This window comes from Aquila chrysaetos, chromosome 13 (assembly GCF_900496995.4).
Source record: "Aquila chrysaetos chrysaetos chromosome 13, bAquChr1.4, whole genome shotgun sequence".
NCBI lineage: Eukaryota > Metazoa > Chordata > Aves > Accipitriformes > Accipitridae > Aquila > Aquila chrysaetos.
In genome coordinates, this window is record NC_044016.1 from 20,624,192 (window position 1) to 20,646,984 (window position 22,793).

General features: G+C 35.9%; 1 protein-coding gene across 3 annotated transcripts in view; it reads left to right on the forward strand.

Moving 5' to 3' along the window:
* The window catches only part of BTBD9 (BTB domain containing 9), a 144,066-nt gene extending 121,705 nt beyond the window's left edge, over window positions 1–22,361 (forward strand). The window contains exons 11-13 of one of the 3 annotated variants that reach the window (XM_030036173.2): window positions 8,545–8,623; window positions 12,310–12,336; window positions 13,036–22,361. In XM_030036173.2, the coding sequence (XP_029892033.1) occupies window positions 8,545–8,623; window positions 12,310–12,336; window positions 13,036–13,230 (301 nt within the window). In that variant the 3' untranslated portion in view covers window positions 13,231–22,361. Of the gene's footprint in view, window positions 1–8,544; window positions 8,624–9,250; window positions 9,614–12,309; window positions 12,337–13,035 lie in introns of those variants that run through there. The other 2 variants (XM_030036175.2, XM_030036174.2) reach the window with 2 other exon arrangements.
* The last annotated feature ends 432 nt before the right edge of the window (window positions 22,362–22,793 follow it).

The following is a 22,793-nucleotide window of genomic DNA, read 5'->3' on the forward strand; positions in this document are numbered from 1 at the left end:
TTACAGGCAAAGTCATTAAATACAGCAACTGTTGACATCTCCTTTTATAGTCAGGAGGCCAGTCAGATGTTAATGCATCAAATCTAGAGATTTGTCATAATTAGATTGTTGATATTCAGGATCTAATTTCATTAAAACTCTGAAAAGTACACATTTGCTTATGCTGGCCAAAACAGGTGTGGTCTTCAGTGTTACAAATATCCTGTCTTGAGATATATGCAGTATTAAGCAATTGATTTATTCACAAGTAATGTTTTTACCAGGACAGATTATATCTATGAATCACAAAATGGAAGAATTATTATATCTTTAGGTTTGTCCTTTGGGGATTTCTGCACTATGTGGTATGTGGTATATTTTTTTAGAAGAATGCTCCATCGGTTTGTTTCATATACTTGAAGGGATTCTGCTCTTTGCTTTTCTATCCCACTGAGTTCCCACAGTAAGAATCATTTTATCTCAATACCAGTACTGAACATTGTATTACCTAATTTCATTCCATTATTTTTCTTGTATCCCTATAAACCAATTTTTCTTTCTTAATGGATTTCATGTACTTCAGCTACATATTTATAAAGTCATTCTGCCTTTTTCCTTTTACCTTGGTTGCTCCTTAAACAAGATTTGCCTGACTTTTTGTGCTCTTTCATCATGAGTCAAGTTTCCTGTGTTTTTAAAATGATATCTCTGAATTTTACGCAGCTCTTTGCCTATAAATTTTTAAGGTACAGAGTTACAAATTAATACTAAAATTTAGTTTATCAGAAACTATTGGAGGGGAGCTACATTTTTTCTGTTCTATAACATGGTAACAGAAGCAAAAGTTGTATTTGTTATTTTTGTCTGTCTTGGTTCACTTCAGCCTCATGTCTAAAATTACTGCAGTCACGGGTTCAGGTTTTTTCTAGGCGAGTTTCAGTCTGAGGTCACAAGGCTTTGTTTTCTGACCTTGAGGTTAATAGATAATTCAGTGTAGTAGTAGAAAGGGTTACAGTTTTCCTCCCTTCCATTAGCAAACCTTAGTATGCTTGTATTGCTGTTACGAGGAGGCACATGCTGATTTACTTTTTTCACTGTTTTATTCTTCTCAGAGGCTGTGGTTCAATTTACTGCATTCCTTGGAGGTTTGACATGTCAATTAGATGTTATCGACAGTAATAGAAGGGCGGTTGCTGTAAATGTGAAGTTTTTACGAGTGGCCATGAAATCATACCCAAGGGAATGTAAGAGAGAAGTGCAATAAATACAGTGTTAGTCTACATGCTACAAAGAAACTGATTAATAGGGAGCATGATTCTGTCTCATATCTCTAAAAATATTGTTTATATATTTGCTGTTAATCAGCTATTCCATTTGTATGAAAATTTATGTAATAAAAATAGCTTACAGTCTGTTGTAGAATTATGGAGGGAAGAAGTCTTCAAAGTTAAAAGCAGCCTGCTAGTTTTGTTAGTGGATATGTTAATGTGTTGGATGGTTTTTCATATCTTTGCTATCTACATGAACATCAGGAGCAATAACTATTGGTAATGAGTAAGCACAACAAAACTAATTCAACCTCTACGATTGTGCAAGCTTGTCTTCTGCATGTGTGCTCTGGTGTACACAAAAGTACATAAGATGAACTCATAGGTCAGGTTACTCAAGTTCACAGCCTCTGTCCACCACCACTGCCATCCCCCAAGGACATATGTGTAGATACTACATGCACAGTTCTTGACACGGCATAGAAGTTTGGCTCATGGCATTCTGCCAGCCGGTTACCAGAAAATCGCTAATAATTTATTTTGTTTAAGATTTTTAAATATAAACTTTCTGTCTGGAAGTACAGGAAGACAACCTGTTGAAATTGAAACAAATGTGTGAGGAAGGTAAATTATATGAGTACATGGCTTATGCAGTACAAAAATGCTACTGGATGTCTACATTGGCATGTGAATATATTTGAAAATTGGTTACTACATTTAGTTAGAAAAATAATTACTACATTCAGTTTTACTATTGCTCAATTTGACTATATCTTAACATTTTCTTTATGTAATATTTTTTTCTAAAACAGCAAAAATGTCAGCACTGAAGCTGTGAAAGCAGGGGTTGCTATAAGGAATCTTTTACGTTAGAAGCTTTATAAAGATGTCAGAAAGTCAGTATAGACTTCATTAGATCTATTTTATGTCAGAATTTTTATTCTAATAGATCTGCTTTATCAAGCCCATGTTTGGTTTCTACAATAAATCATATGCAATAAAACATTTATAGCAGTTCAGTAAAGTGTTCTTATTTGTTTGAATTAGTGGGAGGGACCAATCATAGCGCAGAAATAACTACCAATTTTGTTCAGATGCTTTCAAAATTAGGTGTTCCTTATGGGATGTATATTTAGAATAAAAACTTCTGAGGGGAGTTTTCCCAAAAGGTGGGAATACATTTTTTTACATGTCAATATATAAAGCCATTATGTAACAAATACTGCGACAGGTGATTTTTAGTATTTATTATTCTCATTTATTCTAGACTGTCATTATATTTCTCTTAGCCATTTTTATTACCTCTGCCATTAGTACTTGAAGTCCTTTTGGGGTTTTTTTTCTCCTTATTAGACTAGATAAAGTATATTTTCTATCTCATCAATGGACTTATAGCATAAGCATAAATATAACCAAGATGTATTGTTAGGTGAGTTTTGCCTCTGCCTCTGAGAGCAAGCTGTTACTTCTAGCTTGCACCTTCCTTGCTTCCTTAGAAGTACCATGTTTGATGGGCCACCTTTTGAGAGAGTGCTATCATGGTGACATGATATAGACGGAGAATAGACGGAAACTCATTTTTAGGTCTCAGGTTTTGGTTGAGGTAGGCGGGGCTAGAACCACACTTAATTTGACTTTAATTTAAAAACCGAAATGTAGATCATCTTTAATTCCTCATTATATTTTCTTTCTCATGCTTTGTCTTCCCCCTCAGTGGCTTGGGAGGCTGGATGGAAAGGGTTTGATTTCTGTGCTTTATGAGTGTGACTCTCTGAATTAGTATGTTAAATTACAGCTTTAACAGGAGAGGGAGTATTACTTCGCTTTATTGTTTAGTACTGTTGTGGTGGAAAATGTGTCTTTTATAGGCAATTTATAAGGTAGCTGTAGACCTTTTTAGTATTTTATAAAGAAAAATGTCTGTATAACAGTAACTGTTATAGCATTTTTAGTGCGCTTCTGTGTTTATTTTGTTCGTGCTCCATAGTAGAGGTTAGTATGGTATTCATTAATAAAGCAAGGGGTGTAACACATCATGCAGAACATACTACAGTACTTCTCGAGTTTCAGTTGGCTTGCTTATGTGTGCATGCAATTTTTTTATTTGGCAACATCACATGCTAGTTACTTGCTGTCTTGTTTACTTCAGTACAGTCATCACACTGATATCTGGAAAGACAACACAACTCTTCTTTTCTTTTCCTGTCATCTCCTTTTACAAATATCTCCTCACTATTCCATCATACTGAATGCTGTATTTCATTAAAACAATATGTAGTCACAGTTGAAAAAGTCCACATTCAAATAAGCTAAGAAGTGTTTTGTTACTTACTATAGAACAAGGCATATGTGGAGAAGCGTTAGAAAGAAAAATGGAGGTTACTTGCTGGTAATTGACATTTTTCAGGGTGTGTTGTTAATTTCTATATTTGCTTCCAACTCTGCTTTGCTTTTCTTCTTGGAGTGAGGAACAAAAAATGGAGGTTGTATGTCACCTTGGAAAGTGAGGAGGCACAATGTGCACAGACAAAATATACATGCTTAGCCTAAAGCAAGCCATGATATGAATATGATACGGTTATTACAGCTTGATAAATGTTAGTTACATGTAACAGCTTTCCCTTTCATCTTACATCTTTGGCAGAACTTGGTTTCAGCTATAATCCATGTTGCTCTGGTGATCCCACAGTGTGGTAGTACTCTGTAGTGCCAGTGGCTCATTAGAAAACCTCAATAAAAGATAAGCTTCCACTTCTTTCTTAATTTGTTCTTTCTGGAAGAGAAGGAAGTAATGGGAAAGTGTCACTATTTATATCCTATTATATTTAATAAATGTTTAGAAAGATAGCAGCTTTTCATAGAAATAACTAGGGAAGGATTCCAAATGCTGAGAAAAGCTATTAAATTCTTTAAGAGGTAAATTGCTATTTTGGAGCTACAGATAGCTTATTGTTATAATTTACCTGGACATCAGTATTTCTTGCATTCTTCTTGCAATAGTCTAATAAAGAAAAAGGCAGGAAGAAACATGAAAGTGGAGGGGTTTCTAATGATTTTCTTCTTCCTCTGAATAGAGTAGGTTGAAGAGATTGTGGGATGCACAAAGCCATTGAGTTTTCAGTGACAGCTGTTGCTGTTGGAGAGATGAAAGCACTTGGCCCAAGAGTGTTTATATATTTGAGCAGAGAAAGTGATTTTCATTGCAAGGAGCTCTAAGTGAGACAGGCAGAGTCAGAGAATAAGAGATCAAAAGATAATTATCTAAATTATGTTCAGACTATTATAGAAGACGAATATAGTTAAAATGTAATTAAATATGACAGGCTTTCAGGATGCAAGCATGGCTTTGGAATGCTAATCATCAATTACTGCATCTCCTTAGGGGAGTCAGGCAGAACAAGAGAGTTAGAAGTCGGGTGGCTGAGGTGAGATGTAGAGTGTTAAATAAAACACTGTAGGACTGTAACAAGTCTAATTTCTTTTGGAAAATGGAGCTGTAGTGTCAGGGGACCTTTGCTAGCCGAACAACTTGTAGTGCTGCATTTCAGCTTGAGGACCCTGGTATAAATCTGAGTAGGCTGCTAGTCCTGAGTCTTCTTTTAGAGGTGTAAAACTCAGCTTGAGGTAGTGATTATTTCTGTTGTGAAAGTGATGACCAGGACTGCTGCAGATTGAGCAGCAAATCTAAAATGAATCAACCAGCAAGACAGGTGTGAAAGCAGAAAAAAAGATCAACACTTCCTGAATACTTAAAAGCTAAACCCTGAAAAATCAATTTGTTATAGGGTCACTAATAAGGAGTACAGCGATACAGAAAGTCCAAATACGAAAATGTCAGTTTATGGGAGAAGTAAGTTCTGATAGCTTCTTTATGACCATGTCCGAGGTAAAGAAGGTGAAAGTATTACCACCAGCTGGAAAGGTTTGTTTGCTTGGCATATGGGGAGTGAAGGTGAAAAAATGGCATCTATTACCCAGAAGTATCTAATCCCAGACCAAAAATGAGGTGCTTTTGATATGTTTTAATGCTGCTGTTCCTGGAATACAGTGACTTATGTATGAATCAATACCAGAGCTATGTATAAAGTTTGGAGGAAATTTTTGTAAAGATCGCCAAAAGTGATTTTGAGCATAGAAAGACTAGCTTTTGTGAGGTAAATATAAAATAAGCACATACACATGGCATGACTACACAAATGGCATGACTACAAAATAATTTGCAAAATAAAATTTCTACAGCGGAACTGAAATTATTACAATAGTACCAGAAGAGATAACTAGTAGTAGAAGAAGAAGATTAAAAAGAAACTTAAGGCTTACCTGTGATGCCTTTAATTTAGTTAAGAAACAGCACTGAACAGTTGTTATGGCTTGATACATAAATAGAAGTCTTACTGAATTTGTTATATCAGCAAAAAATGCAAAAAGAGGGCAGATATGCCTTGATAATGTTCTGTCACTAATCTCTCTTCTCATATGGGTATAGTTACACTGCATAAATTATCTCTTTGCTGCATAATTATATCTGTACTGGAGAGGTATTGCTTTGGTATATATGGATGTTCTCAAATGTACTGTTACAGTCAAAATCAGTGCAGCTTTCTAGTGAAGAAGGTTTGCCTTGCTTATTTCAAAAGTGACTTTTTCCAAATCCATTTGGGTTGTTTTCTACTTTGTTTTTTCCTTTTTGCTAAGGAAATAAACTAAGAGACCTAATTTTCTCATTATCCCATCAAGTACTAATTCTCTAGTGGCAATATTCTTGAATTTTAATAACTTGAATTTTAATAACTGTTCTACAAATTGTTTATAATTTTGACTTTCTTTTTCCAATGGGAAAGGAATAAAATGGACACATACCGAAACAGTAAATATTCTCAGGACCAAATTTATTGAAGACCCTATCTCCCTTCAAGTCTCAGGTCCTCAAGAATTTTTACTATTTTCTATCATGTTTTAATATTATTAAAAGCGTAATATAATCATATCCTAATAACAGCATTGTAGCAGAAAGTAAGGACTTGTAATGCAGTGGGAAGTGGAAGAACCTGAGAGCTTCCTGGAAGAGCTGATCTAGAAGTGTGTTGTCAAAAGGATCTTCAGAGGTCTTTTTCTCAACCTGTCTTAATATCTGTCATGCTTTTCAGTTTGTATTCCCAAATAGATGCGTCAGCTTCCTTGTTGTCACTTCATATGACAGACAATGGCATTTAGTGCCATCTTTGGAAAATTTGCACTGAACTCTTGCAGTGTCTATTTGACCACTGCTCAGAAGTACTATAAATAAATACAGACCCATTTATGTTCTATTGTATGATCCCTAATTAACCTATTTTCTTGTCACAGAACACAAACTCTATCTCAGAGGCTAGGAAGCCATGGGCTGTTCTTAATGGCTTCTTTAGGATCTTAAACTCTTTTATTTAGAATAGCTTTAGAATATTTTCCAAATCACTATATAGGGAAATCTGATTTTTACATCATCACTCTCCCTGCGTAAAGTGTGTGCATGTGTAATTGTGAAAGCATGTGCATAATGCAAACTATGGCAATACTTTGTTATGAGAAGTAGTAGTGTTGCAATCATCAGATTGTCTCAGCCACTCATCTTTGGGACTTTATACTTCAAGGTAACAAGTTACATTTGGCCATGAAGATTGACTGACTGGCTGTACTAGAACAATATGAGAAGGAAACTCAGGAAGAATTGTTCCCCTGTGTAGGGGAAAAAAATGTTTAAATCATAGCAGTCTTTCAGATCTTGAGACAGATCAATGAAATAGTCCATTCTCATTTTATATTTTATTTAGAGCTTGAAGAAACAGCCTGAACTTTAAGATAAGGAGGACATAGCCATATAAGGGATATAAATAAACCATGCTGTGAGATAGGTAACTGCTGTATCTCTGAGGCCTGACACAGACCACGACTTTCTATTATGATGAGTAACTGTAATTACATCCATTGCTTCATGCAGTAATACCAGTAAACTACTTGAAATTAGGTCTTGATTGGGCTCATAATCTTCTTTAAGCAAATATAACCTGACAGCAGTGATAAAAGTAATAGTCAACTAAATTAAACCCAGAAATGCTATGTTTGTGACAAAGAGGTTTTCCTACTAAGGGAAAATTCAAGTGCCTGACAAATAGTCAGCAACCAAGCTGTTCATACTGCCAGGCTTTGGGGTAGTCTTCTGGTGGTGAGTGGTGTTTTATTCCAGTTTTGCTTCAGTCCCTTATTTCTTATACGAACACTTCTGAAGGTATTCTGAACACATTCAGGAAAACTATCCAACATTTTTCTTCTGTAGTGAGTTAAACAAGTTATACTTAACTACATTTTATTTCTGAGGTCATCTGTGATAGAGTCTAGTTTTGCTAAGAAGTTAAATTCTGTATATAGCTTCCATGTTTTATGAATATAAAAATTTAAATTCTAATGTGTTCAAGTACTAATCTAGTGTAGTGGAAGAGTGGCATCAAACTGAAACCTCTAGTTCCTATTATTCTTTTTGTTTCTTTTGTGTTACTGTCAGTGTGTTCTGTAAGCACAGAAGTATGGTAGGAATAAGTATCCTTTTCCTGCTGTGGGTTAGGCTACTTGAGGTGTTGTACCTTGCCCAAATCAAGAGTATGAATGAGGAAGGAAGATTTAGTGGTCCCAATCTGCCTATAGTGTTCTCAGTGTAGCCCAAAAAGTTACGCTCCAGCTCTGGGGGTGGTCTGTTCTCGCCACTATCTCTGTGTCAGCATAAGGAAATCCTCACAACCTGGACTGTGAAGAATGTTTTATGTCACTCATAATTTATTGGAAGGACCTTGGCCCACACAAAGGAAGCTTGGCTCCTCTGCCTCCACTGCTCCACTTAGAGTCAGAAGAGTTTGTCTGAGGTTTTGGGTGGTGTTTTTCCCCTAGAGTTGTAATTTTCTGTAACCGAGCTCTGATGATTTCTTATGGGTAGTTAACAGATAGATGCATTTCCTTTTATTTACCTGATCTTTTGTTTATCTAATACAGTCAATATTAGTCAAGTATTTTAGACTTTGATTCAGTTTTTTTATATGCAAATTATAGTAGTATAAGGTATGTATGGGAAACATAAGCAGAGTCAAGGCACGTAAATATAAAAATGAACAAGGAGTGCTGGAAATTCAGGTGATGAAAAGTGTTTCTCTATTTGCCCTGTTAAGTGATAATAGTATGTACTGTCACTTGAGTGGATTCTCTGTATATTTTACTGCAAGCTGTTGTGACAGTGTTTAATATTTGTATGTCTTTCTGGACTTTTTTGTAGATCCTGGCAAACAATCACTTTTGATAAACAGCCTGCATCTTTTATCAGAATAGTTGGAACTCACAACACAGCTAATGAGGTAAGGAACTTTTAAGAAAATCTATATTCTTCGTGAATATACAACAGTACAGTTGCCTTCTAAAATGTATGTATTTGCATAAGATTGTCTTATAATTAATTTTCATACCTGGTAAATCAGTTAACCAATAGTGGCCAAACCAAGAGATTTTTTTCAATTCATTTTATACAGAAAAAACATATTTTGCCCTAACCCATCAAGTGCAATATCATCCTCTTTTTGTTTACTTGTGCTTCTGTCTTTCATAATTGTTGTGTATTGTCTCAGAGGAAGTCCTGATTTTACAGCTGACCTCAGTGAAACAATTTACAATATGTGAATTTAGGAAAACCTGTAAGTCTTTGTGAGATTAGGACTTTATATGATGAGATTATAAGAGGCACTAAAAGCTGCTCCTTCTGTGTGTGTGTGTGCATGTCTACGTCCCACACATGTAGTTCACCACAAAACATTGTATTTTCACACTTTCCAATTTATTTTGGTTAGCACTGTTACATTTGTAGTAATTAGTTTGTCAACTCTAACAGTATTAGGAGTCAGGATTTCTGATCATATTTAGCATGTGGGGTTGCTGGTTCTTAAGCATTGGAAGAATTGTCAAATAGCATTGTTCATGTCCAATTTCAGAGCAATTATTGCAAACATATGCACCACCAGATGTCAACAATGTCTCAGCAGACAGTTGGAAAGAAGCTGACCAATCAACTGAACTGGGAATACAATTTTCTTTTTTTCTTTTTTCTAAGCACTCTCTCTTGCAGCGTACAGTTCAGTCTTAATCAGTGAGTTCTTAGAAATACAGTCAGAAACTGACTCCAGAGTTGTTGTACATGAGTTAAGAAGGCCTTTTCCATTACTGATCCATACAGTCAGTCTCATTTGTTGTCATGCCAGGCTAAGTGCTCATCTCTTTATTAATAAAGAATGAGTTACATTGCATAAACTTGGCAAATCAGCCTACCTGAAACATTGCCTCCAACTTTTAATTCTTAAAGTTAGCTTTAAGCCCTGAAGAGTAAGGGGCTTTTAAACATAATTCTAATTTCAAATTGGTTACTATTTCCAAGGAATTTAATACCCTGTGTAGTTATTTATATGGAGCACTGCGTAACTATAGTGAAGATCAGCATATGCAAATTGAGGTTACAGCTATTCATGTAGTGGCTCAATGGAACTATAAACACATGCTGCTGTTCTAGGTCTTTTCCTCTTTTGTCTTTAAAATCTGTACCCAACGTTAACTTTTTTTTAAAAAATATTTCTCCTAAAGCTTGTAGAGGAGGAACATTATCACCATGCCTTTACTACTAGATTACATTGTTTTGATATATATTAAACAGATGGTCTGCAACATTTTGTCATAAATTTTCATTTTCCAAAGAAGGCAGCAAAGTATTTTTCATACTTCCAATTTAAATAATAACAGTGTTCTGGAGTCTTGGTAGTCTCTTCAGTAAGAACACAAGCAGTTTCCAGAATTATTTGCCCACAGCTGGTTGTATTTTATGTCAAACCATTTTCATTTTAAACAGAAGATGCTAATGGCAGCATATTCTTATCAAGGAGTTTTACTGTAACAGGTACAAAAATACTCCCTACTTGTTCTACCAACACATACCTTTGAACTTTGAAGCACGATCTGTACTTTCCAAAGGGAAGAGTTGATTTTTGGAATTGCAAAAAAATCCCATAAAATTTCTCCATTTTGTGAATGATTTCATCTTCCAAACTCATCTTTGCCTTTGCCATGTTTTCCATGTTTTGGAAGGCATGATGTTCACAGATTTTTTGACCTGGCATTTGAGTACTTTTGGTATGTTAGAACGTGATAAAGTATAATTTTTTTTCTCGACCTTCCAGATATCTTACTTTTATAACAAAAAGGATTATTTTTCCTTAGCCCTTGTTATCATTTATTTGTCAGACAGGTCACCTGATACTTTGACTGTGTAAGTTTTATCTTGTTATTCCTCTTCAGTATTACTGACCTGGAAAGGACACCTAGTTGCTAATGTGAGAGCTTTATCTTACAAATTACTGCACCAGTGTATATGTACTTGGCCTTCCTGCTTTGTATGTTGGACCTTTCTTAAAATATCCATGAGAAGTATAATATGCTGTTGATAAGAGAATAATGCTGAACTGTCATCTCTGCCTCTTTAGAGAAACACATGCAAGATTATGTGTTTTAGTAATACTGTTCTGGAATACATAATTCCAATATTGGATGAAGCAGATGAGCTCAATTGTATTTCTCTGTCCTCTGCTTCTTTCACAAGCTGTATTCTCTGTACGTTGAAGTGGCAGAGTAACTGAAAGTAATGTTGTAAATTCACAGGCTGGTTAATGTGCCAGGTGCTGAGTTGAGCATTATGAATTTAGTATGAAAGAATCGGTAAAAATGAAAGTTATAATTTAAGAATCGGGTACTTCAGACTTTATAGACTAGTATTACCTAAATTTCAGTGGTATCCATACTATATTTAAAAAAGCATGCATCGCTATGTAAAGTGAAGTTTTAAATGAGAAACACTATTGGTGTGTGGTACAGTAGAAATATGGAATCTTCTGACTTGGAGACCTCCACCCCATTCGTTAGACTGTGCTGCCTTTCAAGGAAAGTAGCATATTACAGAGGTGCACTGATGAGATAATGTTTGTTCCCACAAATCCTGATGCTGATAAGTGTGGCTGGAAAAATGAAAATAGCTGTTACTTTAAAAACATGGGAGTGGGATGAGTATAAAAGGGGCTTCTCAAGCGTAGCTGAATGCAAAAATTGGCTTCTCAAGAATTGTGACAGATGGGGAGAATTCATGCCACTGTAGAAATTAATTCAGCTTTAGAAAAGATCTCACCAGAAGAAATGCAGAGAAAAAACATTTCGTGCATGCGTGTATGTGTGTGGGTACAGGTATAGGTTTGTAATCTGTTCATATGTGTATATATAAAGGCATAGCGATACATCTTTATATGAGCATGTGTGTATATATAAACATGCATCGCTATGTATCTGTATAAAAAACTGCAAGAAATCTTACACTGAGAGGCACAAGAAAATATAATGGGGATAAAAAAAACAGTGACTGAGAATAATTTTTTATTCGTTTCATGTATGCTGTCAGAATTTGAATTAACTAGTAACTTCCTCAGAAAAGACTCAGGGGCTATTGCAGACATGTCATTGCAGACGTCTGCTCAATGTGCACTGGAGCAGGGGTGGTCAAAAAGAGTAATAGGATTTTCAGTAGTATTGAAGAAAGGCTAGAAAATATAATATTCTGTAGTCTTGTATGAATATGTAGTATACCCGTGTCTTGTTTATGCTATTTGATTTTGCCCACATTAACTTGAAAGGGTCTGGGAAAAGGCTGTTAAGATTATAAGACATTACCTTTGCTTGTGAGAAGAGCTTTAAAGACATGATCTACGTGCAAGAAGAATGATAGAAGATGTCATAAAAGCACACAAAATTAAGTTAAAACAATAATTTTAAAATTCAGTTTTTAATATTCTCAAGCTTTAGATATAAAACTACAATGCATGAGAAAATAGCAAATTTTAAATCAGTATAAGAAAAGATTTATGTAGTATGTGGCAAATCTGTGCAATTTGTAGCAATGAGAAATCATGTAGAAAGAAGTTCTGCAACAATTTTAAGGACTTCCTCCCCCTTCTTCTCCCAGGCACTTCAAGAACAAGTAGAAGTAAGGGTAAGTAAAGTAGAAAATAAATTGGAAAAAACGCTTAAACAGATGGTCCTCTTGCTCTAAAATACAGTCACCTGTACAGTGGTCCCTGGTATTGTTTGAAACATCAGAAAATGATCACTGTTTGAAATGGAATATTTCATCTGATGAAGCAGTGGCCTACTTGGACACTCTGACTGCCTTTCTACATACTCCAGGATATGTCTGTGGAGCTACCATTCCTATTACAGCAGAGGGCAATCTTGAAATCAAATCATATTGATAACGATTTAAATTACATTTCCAGCGTGTATGAACATTCAGTCTTTTGAGGAAGTAATTAGATCATAAGATATGTTTAAGACAATTCATATAATTGTTGTTATCATCTGATAGCATGTAGTAGGTATTTATGCTGCTTGGCAAAGAAAAAAATCATTTACAAATATCTCTATCCACTTTGGAACCATCTTTCTCATCTTAGTGCCATATGTCAAGGTTGCTATAATTTGAAGGCCTTCTCTTGCTCCACTTGTTTTGCTTTATAATGTTTATATGGCCCATGGATAGATGTTTTTGACCTCATGGTGAAACATTCTAATTTGACTAAGTACCTTGGCATTGATCTGGCCTGCATACTTCCATATAGTCTTCATCTTACTTTGATTATGCTTTTGCCAACATTTAAGTGTTTTCTTTATCTTCATTTTCTGTTCTCTCCAGGTGTTTCACTGTGTGCATTTTGAGTGCCCAGCACAAAACAGTACCCACAAGGATGAGAGTAGTAAGGAAGTGGCAACAACAGAGGTGGGGACTGGTGGACAACAGCTTGTTTCTCGCCCTGTTCGAGCTGCAAGCACTAATTCCCTGCATTCTCCTCCTGGATCCACCTCGCGTTCACATGCTCACCAACCGTAAAGGAGATTGAAAGGGAGCTTTTGTAGCCCTGCTGACATTATATGAAATTATTTGGAACCTTCTTGTGCTGGCACCTTTTCTTTCTTTTTCTCTGTGAACAAAGGGGACCATGTCTGAAAGCTGGAAATGCTGAAATGGAAAAGACTTTTCCCAAGGACATGAAGAGACTGCTTCACTCTCTTCAATTTGTTCAAATCAGGCTGGTCTCCGAGAAGGGAGAAAATAGGTCTTCAATCTTCATCAAGTACCCCATTAACACCCTACCTCTCTAATCTAACGATGGCAAGGAGAACAGAAGGAAATAAAAGGCAGAGCTACAGTGGAAATCTAAAATTACTCGGGCAGAATGGAACACATATGAAATAAGTATTTGTTCCCTGAAGGCTTCCATTAGCAAAGAAAATGTTTATGGAACACATCAGTCCAGTATATATGTTATTTTTTAAAGTTATTCTTCATTCATTTTCCTTTGTAACTAGTAATCTGTTTTCTAAATTGTTTTGACTCTGTATTCCACTTTGTCTCTTATTTTTGACTGTAGCAAGTGCTGTGCAGTAGATTAAGGAAGTATCAAACATGTTTACCTACTGAGGTGCAAATTCCCTCATTCATCAGTGGAATGACAAGAAAAACCTTCATGATATCAACAAACTAATTAGTGGATGCTATATTAATCTTGACCTTAGTTGACTTTTCAAAGTACAAAATTTTCATTTCTTACACTCAAAAAGGAAATTCCTAAATCAAGCATCCATCTTGAAGAAAAACATATTTTTCACTCTTGAAGATGATTACTTAAATTGTACTTGTATTTGTAAGAAAACTTGCAACAGATCATAAAAAATGTTTGGTTTAGAAAAGTGGAACTGCATCTGGTCTCTGACAAGCAGTTGTTCAGAATACAAAAAGAAGAATTTGCAGATACTTTTTTTTTTTTTCCCAAGAAAAAATATTTTACAGTCTGGACCTAAAAATTCAAAGGCTCTGTGTGCATAAACTTTTTTCATAATCTTCATAAAATATGATGCTTTTACACTGTACTGTAAAAGATCTGGCTATTACTTTACAATCACAGAATTTGTTATTCATCTCTGTCTGTCTGGGTTACGTTGCCTGCTACTTTGCTTATTCTAAGTATTTCCACACTGATGATGATGCAGTCTCTTACCCTCCTGATCTGTGTGACTTTTAGGAAGAGCTCCATGTTGGTATTTCAGTATGGGATAAAGTGATTTTGTATTAAGACAAACGCTGATGTAATTGGCAAAATTGATTAGGAGGGTTGTTACTCCTCACAAAGTATATTGTAATGGAAATGTCAGCTATCCAGTTTTATGAACTTGGAATTTCCTGTGGTGACAAATAGCCTTGTCAGAAGAAAAACAAACTAGTGTAGGATAAATAGGGTTTTCCTTTGCATAACCATAGTGATAAAATGAGTTATATCAACACAGCAAATAGTATGTTCATTTATCACACTACTTAATTTGAAAGAATTTCCCTGTTGCATACTGGTTGTGCTAAAAACAGGAAGAAATATAACAAGTGGTAGCAATGAATCAGTAGAAACTTTGAAGGAGAAAAGCTTCCTTTTTTTTGTTTCAAATAAAATTGATTAGGCTTTATCAATAATATTATAATATTTTTCATTGCCAGATTGCATTTGAGTTCTGACATTTACATACAGCCGTCTCCCTTCCCACTGCTGTCTTCTGACTCATGAATGTCTGTCAGTGAAGATGCATGCCCATTGTGTTATATATAGCTTATAATATGTGCCACAGCTGCCTCAGATGGTCTGGAATTCTGAGGCAGGATACTGCTCGTGCTGGCGAGCACCTAGTCTGGGGTGCTGATTACCTTCTGACTTAGCAGCCTTTGGAGCATGAAAGAATTGAGACCAGCTACTGGGGACACAACTCTCTTGTTTAAGTATAGGTCCAAAAAGTTGGATTTCTCCCCCCCCCTCCACCTTTGAAAAGTAAAACCAGAAGACTTTTCTATTCTGGTTGTAATCCATGCTGGAACTACTGAGATACATGGAGCATGTCTTGTCTTTGGTAGAGAAGTCCTTCCATGTCAGTGGTGGTATTTCTTTGCAGTTTGATCAAACAAGTTTGCTTTTCTCAAGCTCTGGATAAGCAAAGGGCATAACCTCCTAGCTGTTACTCTTTAGTAGTCAGCATTGTAGAGAATGTTTAAAAAAAATTTTTTGCCAGCTGTTATGAGTCTAGACTCTCAGAGAAAGAATAGGATTTTCAGTTTGTAATCTTTGATGTGCACAGTTAATTTTTATGATACAAATAAGTCTTGTAGACTGTAACCTACTGCAAATCTTTTTGGTTTTGTCCTATGACTCACTGTTGAACAGAAATGTCTATTTATTTCCCATGACCTATGCTCTCTGCCAGGAATCTGAATGAACAGATCTGAGAGATTCCCAAAGCGAAAACTATCAGGTCCTATAGACCCTTCAGTACCCCACCCCCAAAAATCAATCAAAATAAAAAACAACTTTGCATTGTCCCTTAATACAGGTGAATAGAAATTTTTAGTATTAGACTGATTCTCAGTCACACATGGCCTTTCTCACAGTCTTTATTTTCTTCTGTTAGAGTTGCTCTTAGAACCTGTCACTGAGGTGAGTCCAGTGTGATCACAGAGCTTCCTGGCTTTTAAGATAAGCCCTGCCACAACTTCACATTTTCTAGTGGGAATCCTTTACTTTTTTATACAAAGAAATAATGTTGAAATGTTTAAGGGACCTGAAATCTGCTTGGTCTTCTAACACTAGCCGCCAACAAACACCCCTAATATCTGTATTGCCTAGTATAGGTCTCTGTCTTAAACATTGTGTCAGCAACGTATTACTGGTGACAAAGGAAGATACCTCACAGAACTGATTTGTGGTTTGTTGTGAATGTTCTCATTCGTTCTAATTATTGTCTGTATTTATTGACTCCAAATTTCAGATGTAGTTCTTGTATATTCTTCTGAAATCTTATTTTTCTTTTTTTCTTTTTTCTTTTTTTTTTTTGCCTTTCAGTGGAAGTAAGTTGTGCTGTTATGGCTTAATATCAGGGCTTATCAGAGTGATGAAATACTATAATTCTTCAGAACTATGCTATCACTTACTCATATTTTATTTGCAACAGGGGTAGAGCAGAACTGACCAGGTTATTCATTGCTTACTTGTCAGAAACTATAAAATAGACCTGTTGTTAGATTTCTGCATAATGGAACTAACTATATTGTCACTATTGAGCCATTCTTTTTATTTAGTACTTTAGTATCTTTAAATTCCCCAGGCCTCATTTTCTCAGGTTTTCTTCCATAGGCTAAATTCAGACTTAGGCTCGACTCATATGAAGCTCAACAAAGCTCTTTCTAAAGTCTCTTTTATTTAATTAACTTATTACAAGTTCATTTAAAAGATTGTTATTCACAGAAATGTACAGCCAAATATCAACTCCTTAATTTTCCCAGCTAAATCAGTTTTAATTTCTGAAGTGAGTAAAAATTGTGCAGCTGTTTTCAAGCCATTGCCAAGCAGCTCTCAAAAACAAGTTCAAATGGCATGTTAAATGGAATTAAAATGAGAGAAGTTAATCCCAGTCTAATGTAAAAGACAATACAGAGGAGGAATCACCAATTTTGTTGGAGAATGAACTGTTCTTCATTGCCGTTTCCTTCCTTTAGAGCTCCATTTTTTTTTCCCCATGAAAATCGGTTTTTCTTGTTTATTATGACAACTCATGAGAGAGCTCAGTACTTCTCAGCATTGCTGAAAAATTCAAATGAACTTAATGCATCTTCATCTTTACTAATGATAATAGAATTTTCAGTTTAGTTTCTGACTTGATGAGAGTTGTTTTCCATGAAAGAAAGCAAAAGATGTCTATAATTGTTCCACTCTGAGTAAATCAAGTTTTCCAACCAAATGCATGCAAGCATTTACTCATTATTCAGCAATGTTTTTTACATCTAGAGTCAGTCCGAAAATTAGAAAACAAAGTTAATGGCATTCTTGGCTGATTGTTGTGTGTTAGTCATTCTGGTTATACAGTGATGCCCGCTCAGAGACACTCAATAAGGAATTAGAACTTGGATGTGATTTCACAGAAAGTAGGCATGCTATACATTGCATTTCTCTATGGAAGTATTAATTGGTTTATATTTTGACAGGTGTTAATATACTGTCAAATGGACAAGTGAATGCATTGGTAATTTTGTTGTTGTGGCTGGAGTAGTCAGCAAATAATCGGAGCCAGTTAAGGGTTAATGTATTTAAGAGTAAACGTTTAGGCTTGTATGTCATGATATCAGTCGCCAGAGGACTAAACCATGCTTCAGAAATAATAATTTGTAGATCCCAGAGGATGTTTGAGGCCTGATTCCCATCCCCATCTTTCAGTTAGTGGTGTATTTAGGTTAGAATCCTTAGTTCTCTCTGAACTGATTGTTGTTGTTATCACTTTTACTAGTTAACTCAGATAGATAGATAGATAGATAGATATATATATATATAGAAGCTCCACAAAGCTTTGTTCAGGATATAAAAATAAAAGTCCTCCTCCAGTTTTAGGAGTACCTAAATATTCATATATATATATAATGTTAAATTGAGCTAGTAGCTAATTTTTTAGCTTAAATTTAGAACAGGTTCTAAAGCTCCAAAACTAAAAAAAAAAAAAAATCATCTGTGCAAGCAGGTGTGAAGTGCTACCATTGTGGTATGGCAGGATGCTGACTCTATTTTATGGTTGCTTAAAAAGTGCAAATGTCTAAACAAGGTATGGGGGAGCAGGTCCAAAACTGTTTTTTTCCCAGTTGTTAAGTATTGGCAATTTGACTGCAGTGAGGTGTATAAAATAGAGCAAGTTAAATGCTCATCTCAAAGACGAGGGTGCAGTCCAAAGAACAAACCTGTATTCCTCCTAGCTATCTTGTATGCTATGGCTTGCAGTGTTTACAGAGTGAGTCTTCATATGACTTCCGTTAACTGCTCAAAAAAACTGCAGACTTTTCTTTGGCCCATCACAAGCCTTCATTGCAAAGCTTTGGCCGAGGTAATGTCAAAGTCCCACCCATATTCCACAACAGAATCTGGGTCTGTGTTTGATTTTGAAAATGCTTACTAGAAAAATAGCTTTAAAGTCACCCTGCAACTTTTCTTAGGTAAAGAAAGCCCAAATTAAAAACTGTAGTATAATATGAGGAAACTGCAGGTATCTGTCATTTACCAAGAGACTAACTGCTGGTACAGCTACATACCAGTTTTATAACACTGTATGTGTTTAATTACTATGGTATATACAAATGGTGGAAGGAAGTGAAGAATCGGCTCCGCACACTCTTTGCATTAGATGACATCATCCAACCGGGCATCAGAGAATTATTTCTTTTCCCATTCCTGCCAGCCTAATAGAATAATACAACTCAGTGTTCTGAAAAGATTATAATTGATTCATTACATAAATGTCATGGGAATTGAAGTTCAGATTACTTTGGCTAAAAATCTGATTGAGTGGTGACTTTACCCAGCACGGGTGTAAACATGCCTCTCCAGTGTCTCCTGCTAGGGCCTGGCCTGTCGTAGAGGAGAGCTGCACTGTTGGTGCAATGTAAGTACTTTTCCTCATTAGAACTTCAACTCACCTCTTTCGTATTTATCATCTTGGCACATCTATTATCTTTGTGCAGATACTCATCCCTCAGTTAAACGAAGGTAACGTAGTTTCTCATGATTTTCAGAATTATCCAGTGACTCCTGAAAACTGGCAGATATGCATCAACAACCTTAGTCTATATTAAGTAGTCTTGAGGAATCTACAAAACTGACCTGTATGGTCTTTTACAGCAAACGCTGTGTCCAAAAAGTACCAGGTGACTCCTGAAATATCAAGTAAGTTGGTCAGTATTACTGTTCAGATGAGGGTTTGTGCGTCTAAAACTTAATGTGCCATGTAATTCCAGTGAATAGTAGTTATCACAGTTTCTTTCTGTAGAGGAAGCAGGGAACTTGCACACCTACCAGAAATCACTCATTTCCTTCGTATCATTTTTGGTCTGCATCACCTATCTGTTGTCTCTCTACTCCTGGGTTCTAGTCGCTAGGTGATTTATGGTTAATACCTAGAATCCAATAAACGTGTTTAACAATAGATTTTAAGAAGTTTTTGTCTTTACATGAAAATTATAGATTGTGCTTTTGAAGCATGGTCAGGCCACAGAACTGGTTTTTTGGCATCTGCTATAGCTGTCTTTTGGGTTTTTTAGGTATTTTCAGCTGCTAAAAGATAGTAGAATTCTTCGCGGGATTTTCTCATAGAGATTTGTGATGCTGAAAAACAGCTTTTGAAACAATCACAGCGGGTTCATTGCTGGAGAACAGGGGCAGGTTTCTTCTGCTTTCTACAGGCCAGGATCCCATTTGGGTCATTCTGTAAGTTTGTTTATGCCTTTTTTAATAACAAGGGCTGCGTGGTGCTTAGTTGCTAGCTAGGGTTAAACCACGACAGTGTTGCATGATTTGGATCTATTTCAGGAATTTTGTCACTTATTCATTTTGAGAGGTAAATACTTTGGGTAAATGTTTTTATGCAGTAATACAAAGTTCATGGGACTTAGATGATTACAGGAGAAACATACGACTTGCAACAAGAGCTGAAGTTGCAAGGAGTAGTTTGGGGGAAAGACTGGTATGGACTTAGAGGTGTGCATCTGTGCATATATAGCTAAGAAAAAATGTACGTGTTACCCAAGTTGAAGTGACTATTTGCAAAGATGTGTTTTTACATGGCCTTGGGTTTTTTTTAATGTAGGGAATTTTGTTAAGGAATCTATCACTCATCTGAATGTGAGCACTGAAAAAAAAAAAAAAAAGAGGAGAATGTAGGGAGCAAGGCTTTAGTAGTTTTTTATAGGAAGAGCAACATGAAGATACGATTCTTGTGGTCCGAGCTAGTTCTGTTTGTCTGCAGTCCTCACAGCTCTTACTTTTTCATACATGCTTCCCCCAATCTGCTTGTTACTTCTTTTCTTTTCCTCCCTACCTAGCATCATGTCACTGTTGCTGTGGCATTCCCTGGAACTTTCCTCCAAATTGTGATATATTAAGGATTTTTAAAAATTTATTTATTTTTACCTCTTTGTCATACGCTGAATAAAATATCCTCATCCCCGTTCATTCACATCAGACTTTAAAGGCAACTACCACTGGGCTGTCTAAGTGCTAGTGAGCAAAATTTAAATTTAGCTGTCTATGGATGTGGGAAAAACTAGCCGTTTTGGAGCTTGTACTTCCATAATCTGTTTGCAATCTGTTTGTTACCCTGAAGAGAAAAATCAGTAAGAGGTTTTCTGTTGACTTTGTTAGTAGGTCAGGCTTTGTGCAGGCTTATCTAAGTTAAGTTTAAATATAAATTTAAATATTTCTCTCTCACCATGATGCACCAGATATGCGCTCAATTTGTTATTTGTGCATTGCTCAGTGTGTTAGTTGTACATAAGTGTTGTTTTCTAAATAAACTGCATCATTGGAAGTGAACCTCAAAAGAATTTGTAACTTTTCAGTGTTGCTGTATGAAGGTATTTCAGCTGTCTGGAGACTCAAACATCACACTGAGCACATGGACTCATTTTGAGAAGTGCAGCATTACTTCATAATTCAGTGCCCATGTGTATTAACCTTGTTGAATATCTTGTAAAATTTTCTTTCTTTTCTGCTTTGCTCAATTTCATTATTATTATTGGTTTTCTTTCTGAAGTGAATGTTAATGTTGTTCCTTCAAAGATCATAAATTAAATGTAAGGAGCCAGGCCAAGCAGAAGCTCAGTTTTTAATGAACTTTTTCACTCATTTCTGTCATTGCTTCTCTTTCCTGACAGACAGTAATTTAAAACTATATGGTTACAGTCCCCTTCTCTGTAGCAATTATCATTGTATCTTGAAAGTTTTGTGCATTAGATCCCTTTCCTTCTTTCTCATATCTCCTAGACGTAGAGTGGTTCTAAACTACCTCAGACCTTGTTGTGAACAGGTATGCGTTTCAGCTAAAGTTTTCAGAGTTTATCATAGTCTTCAAATGTTCTTTAAGTGCATGTATATGTAGCAAAATCAGCCTGCCCAGACCCTGATTGCATTTTCAGGAATACTGTCTCGAGTGAGATGCATAACTGGGGTGAATTCACAGCCACACCCATTCAGGCTTATACTGATACCTCTTTCAAGAAAAGCTTTTCAGGAGCACAACTTCTGATATGGCAAGTACTTCAACTTTCTGATCTCAGCTCTTTGAAGGAATGTGGTATTGCCTGCGCTGGACTATTTTCACCTCTCTTCTACTGTGACAACCATCATAACAGTTGTATCGTCAGACCTCCATTCCTGGCTGTTAGCAGGAGCTATGCTATTGCATTGAAGTGTGCTCATCATATGAGAATAAACCCCACATGGCATGTTCTGATGATGTTGGTAACATTTTATACCACAATGGATACACGTTGCCAACCATTTCGGCTAATTAGGTTTCAGGTAACATGATGGTTGCAGATTGTGATGCAGTGATCCAATCAATAATTTGGGGAATTGTCTGGTTTTGTAAGTTATCCATTGAACAAGCTGGCAAACCTTGTTAGTACTGATTTCCTTTTCACCAGCAGATGTGCATATCATCAAACAAGCATTTTGTAATGTGGAATTTTCTATGAGCATCTAAAAGCAGCAGCATCACAATTATATCCTTAGTAACAATGTGTGTATTTGTAATGAAAGTTATAGAATTATTAAACGGCTATAAGCTATTCTGTGCATGCTCTAGCACTGTATTAACAGTTTGTATTAACAGCTGATAAGCAAAGAGTTCTGGAGAGCAAGGAAGGCTGGCTCTGGATTTCTTTTTTAAGAGTTTCAAAGAGCAGCAAAACTCACCAGAGTGGATGGAGGACCAGACAATGCTCAAAGCAAATGATAAAGTGAAACTGTTGTGCTTTGTATTTATTTCTTTGGGGATTTTTCTTTAAAGTATTTAACTTCACAGGAAAATACAGAATATATTAAAATTAGAAATGCACCTTTTCAAGAATGAGAGGGGTGTGATTTGAGAAATAAAGTGATCTTTTGTGTTTAACTGCTTGTCTGTAGTTTTGTTAAAATAATGGCAGAGCCTGTCTGGCGCTGTTCCTATACTGCATGTATAAATAGAAGAGTTTTGGCAGAACTGGATTGATTTCCCAGCATGGCAAGGAAATTAATTTCATCATCCTTGATGTATTAACTCATAATGACGCAGGTTTAGTATCAACATAGAAAATGCTGGTGATTTTCACAATGACTTTCAGGCCAGTGGGCATCCATGAAGATACTGCGAATGTTGAGAAAAACAGCTGCCGGATATTGCTACCAGGATGTGCTAGTACTCTCTGAAAGAAGTGTATGAATGAGTATTTCACTTTATTTCACGAAAAAGGGAGCAAATATTTTGAGACTTGGGAATCTGTTTTCAAACAAACAAAAAATGACTTGAATTTTCAGAGGTATTTACCTCTTTATTTCCTTTGGA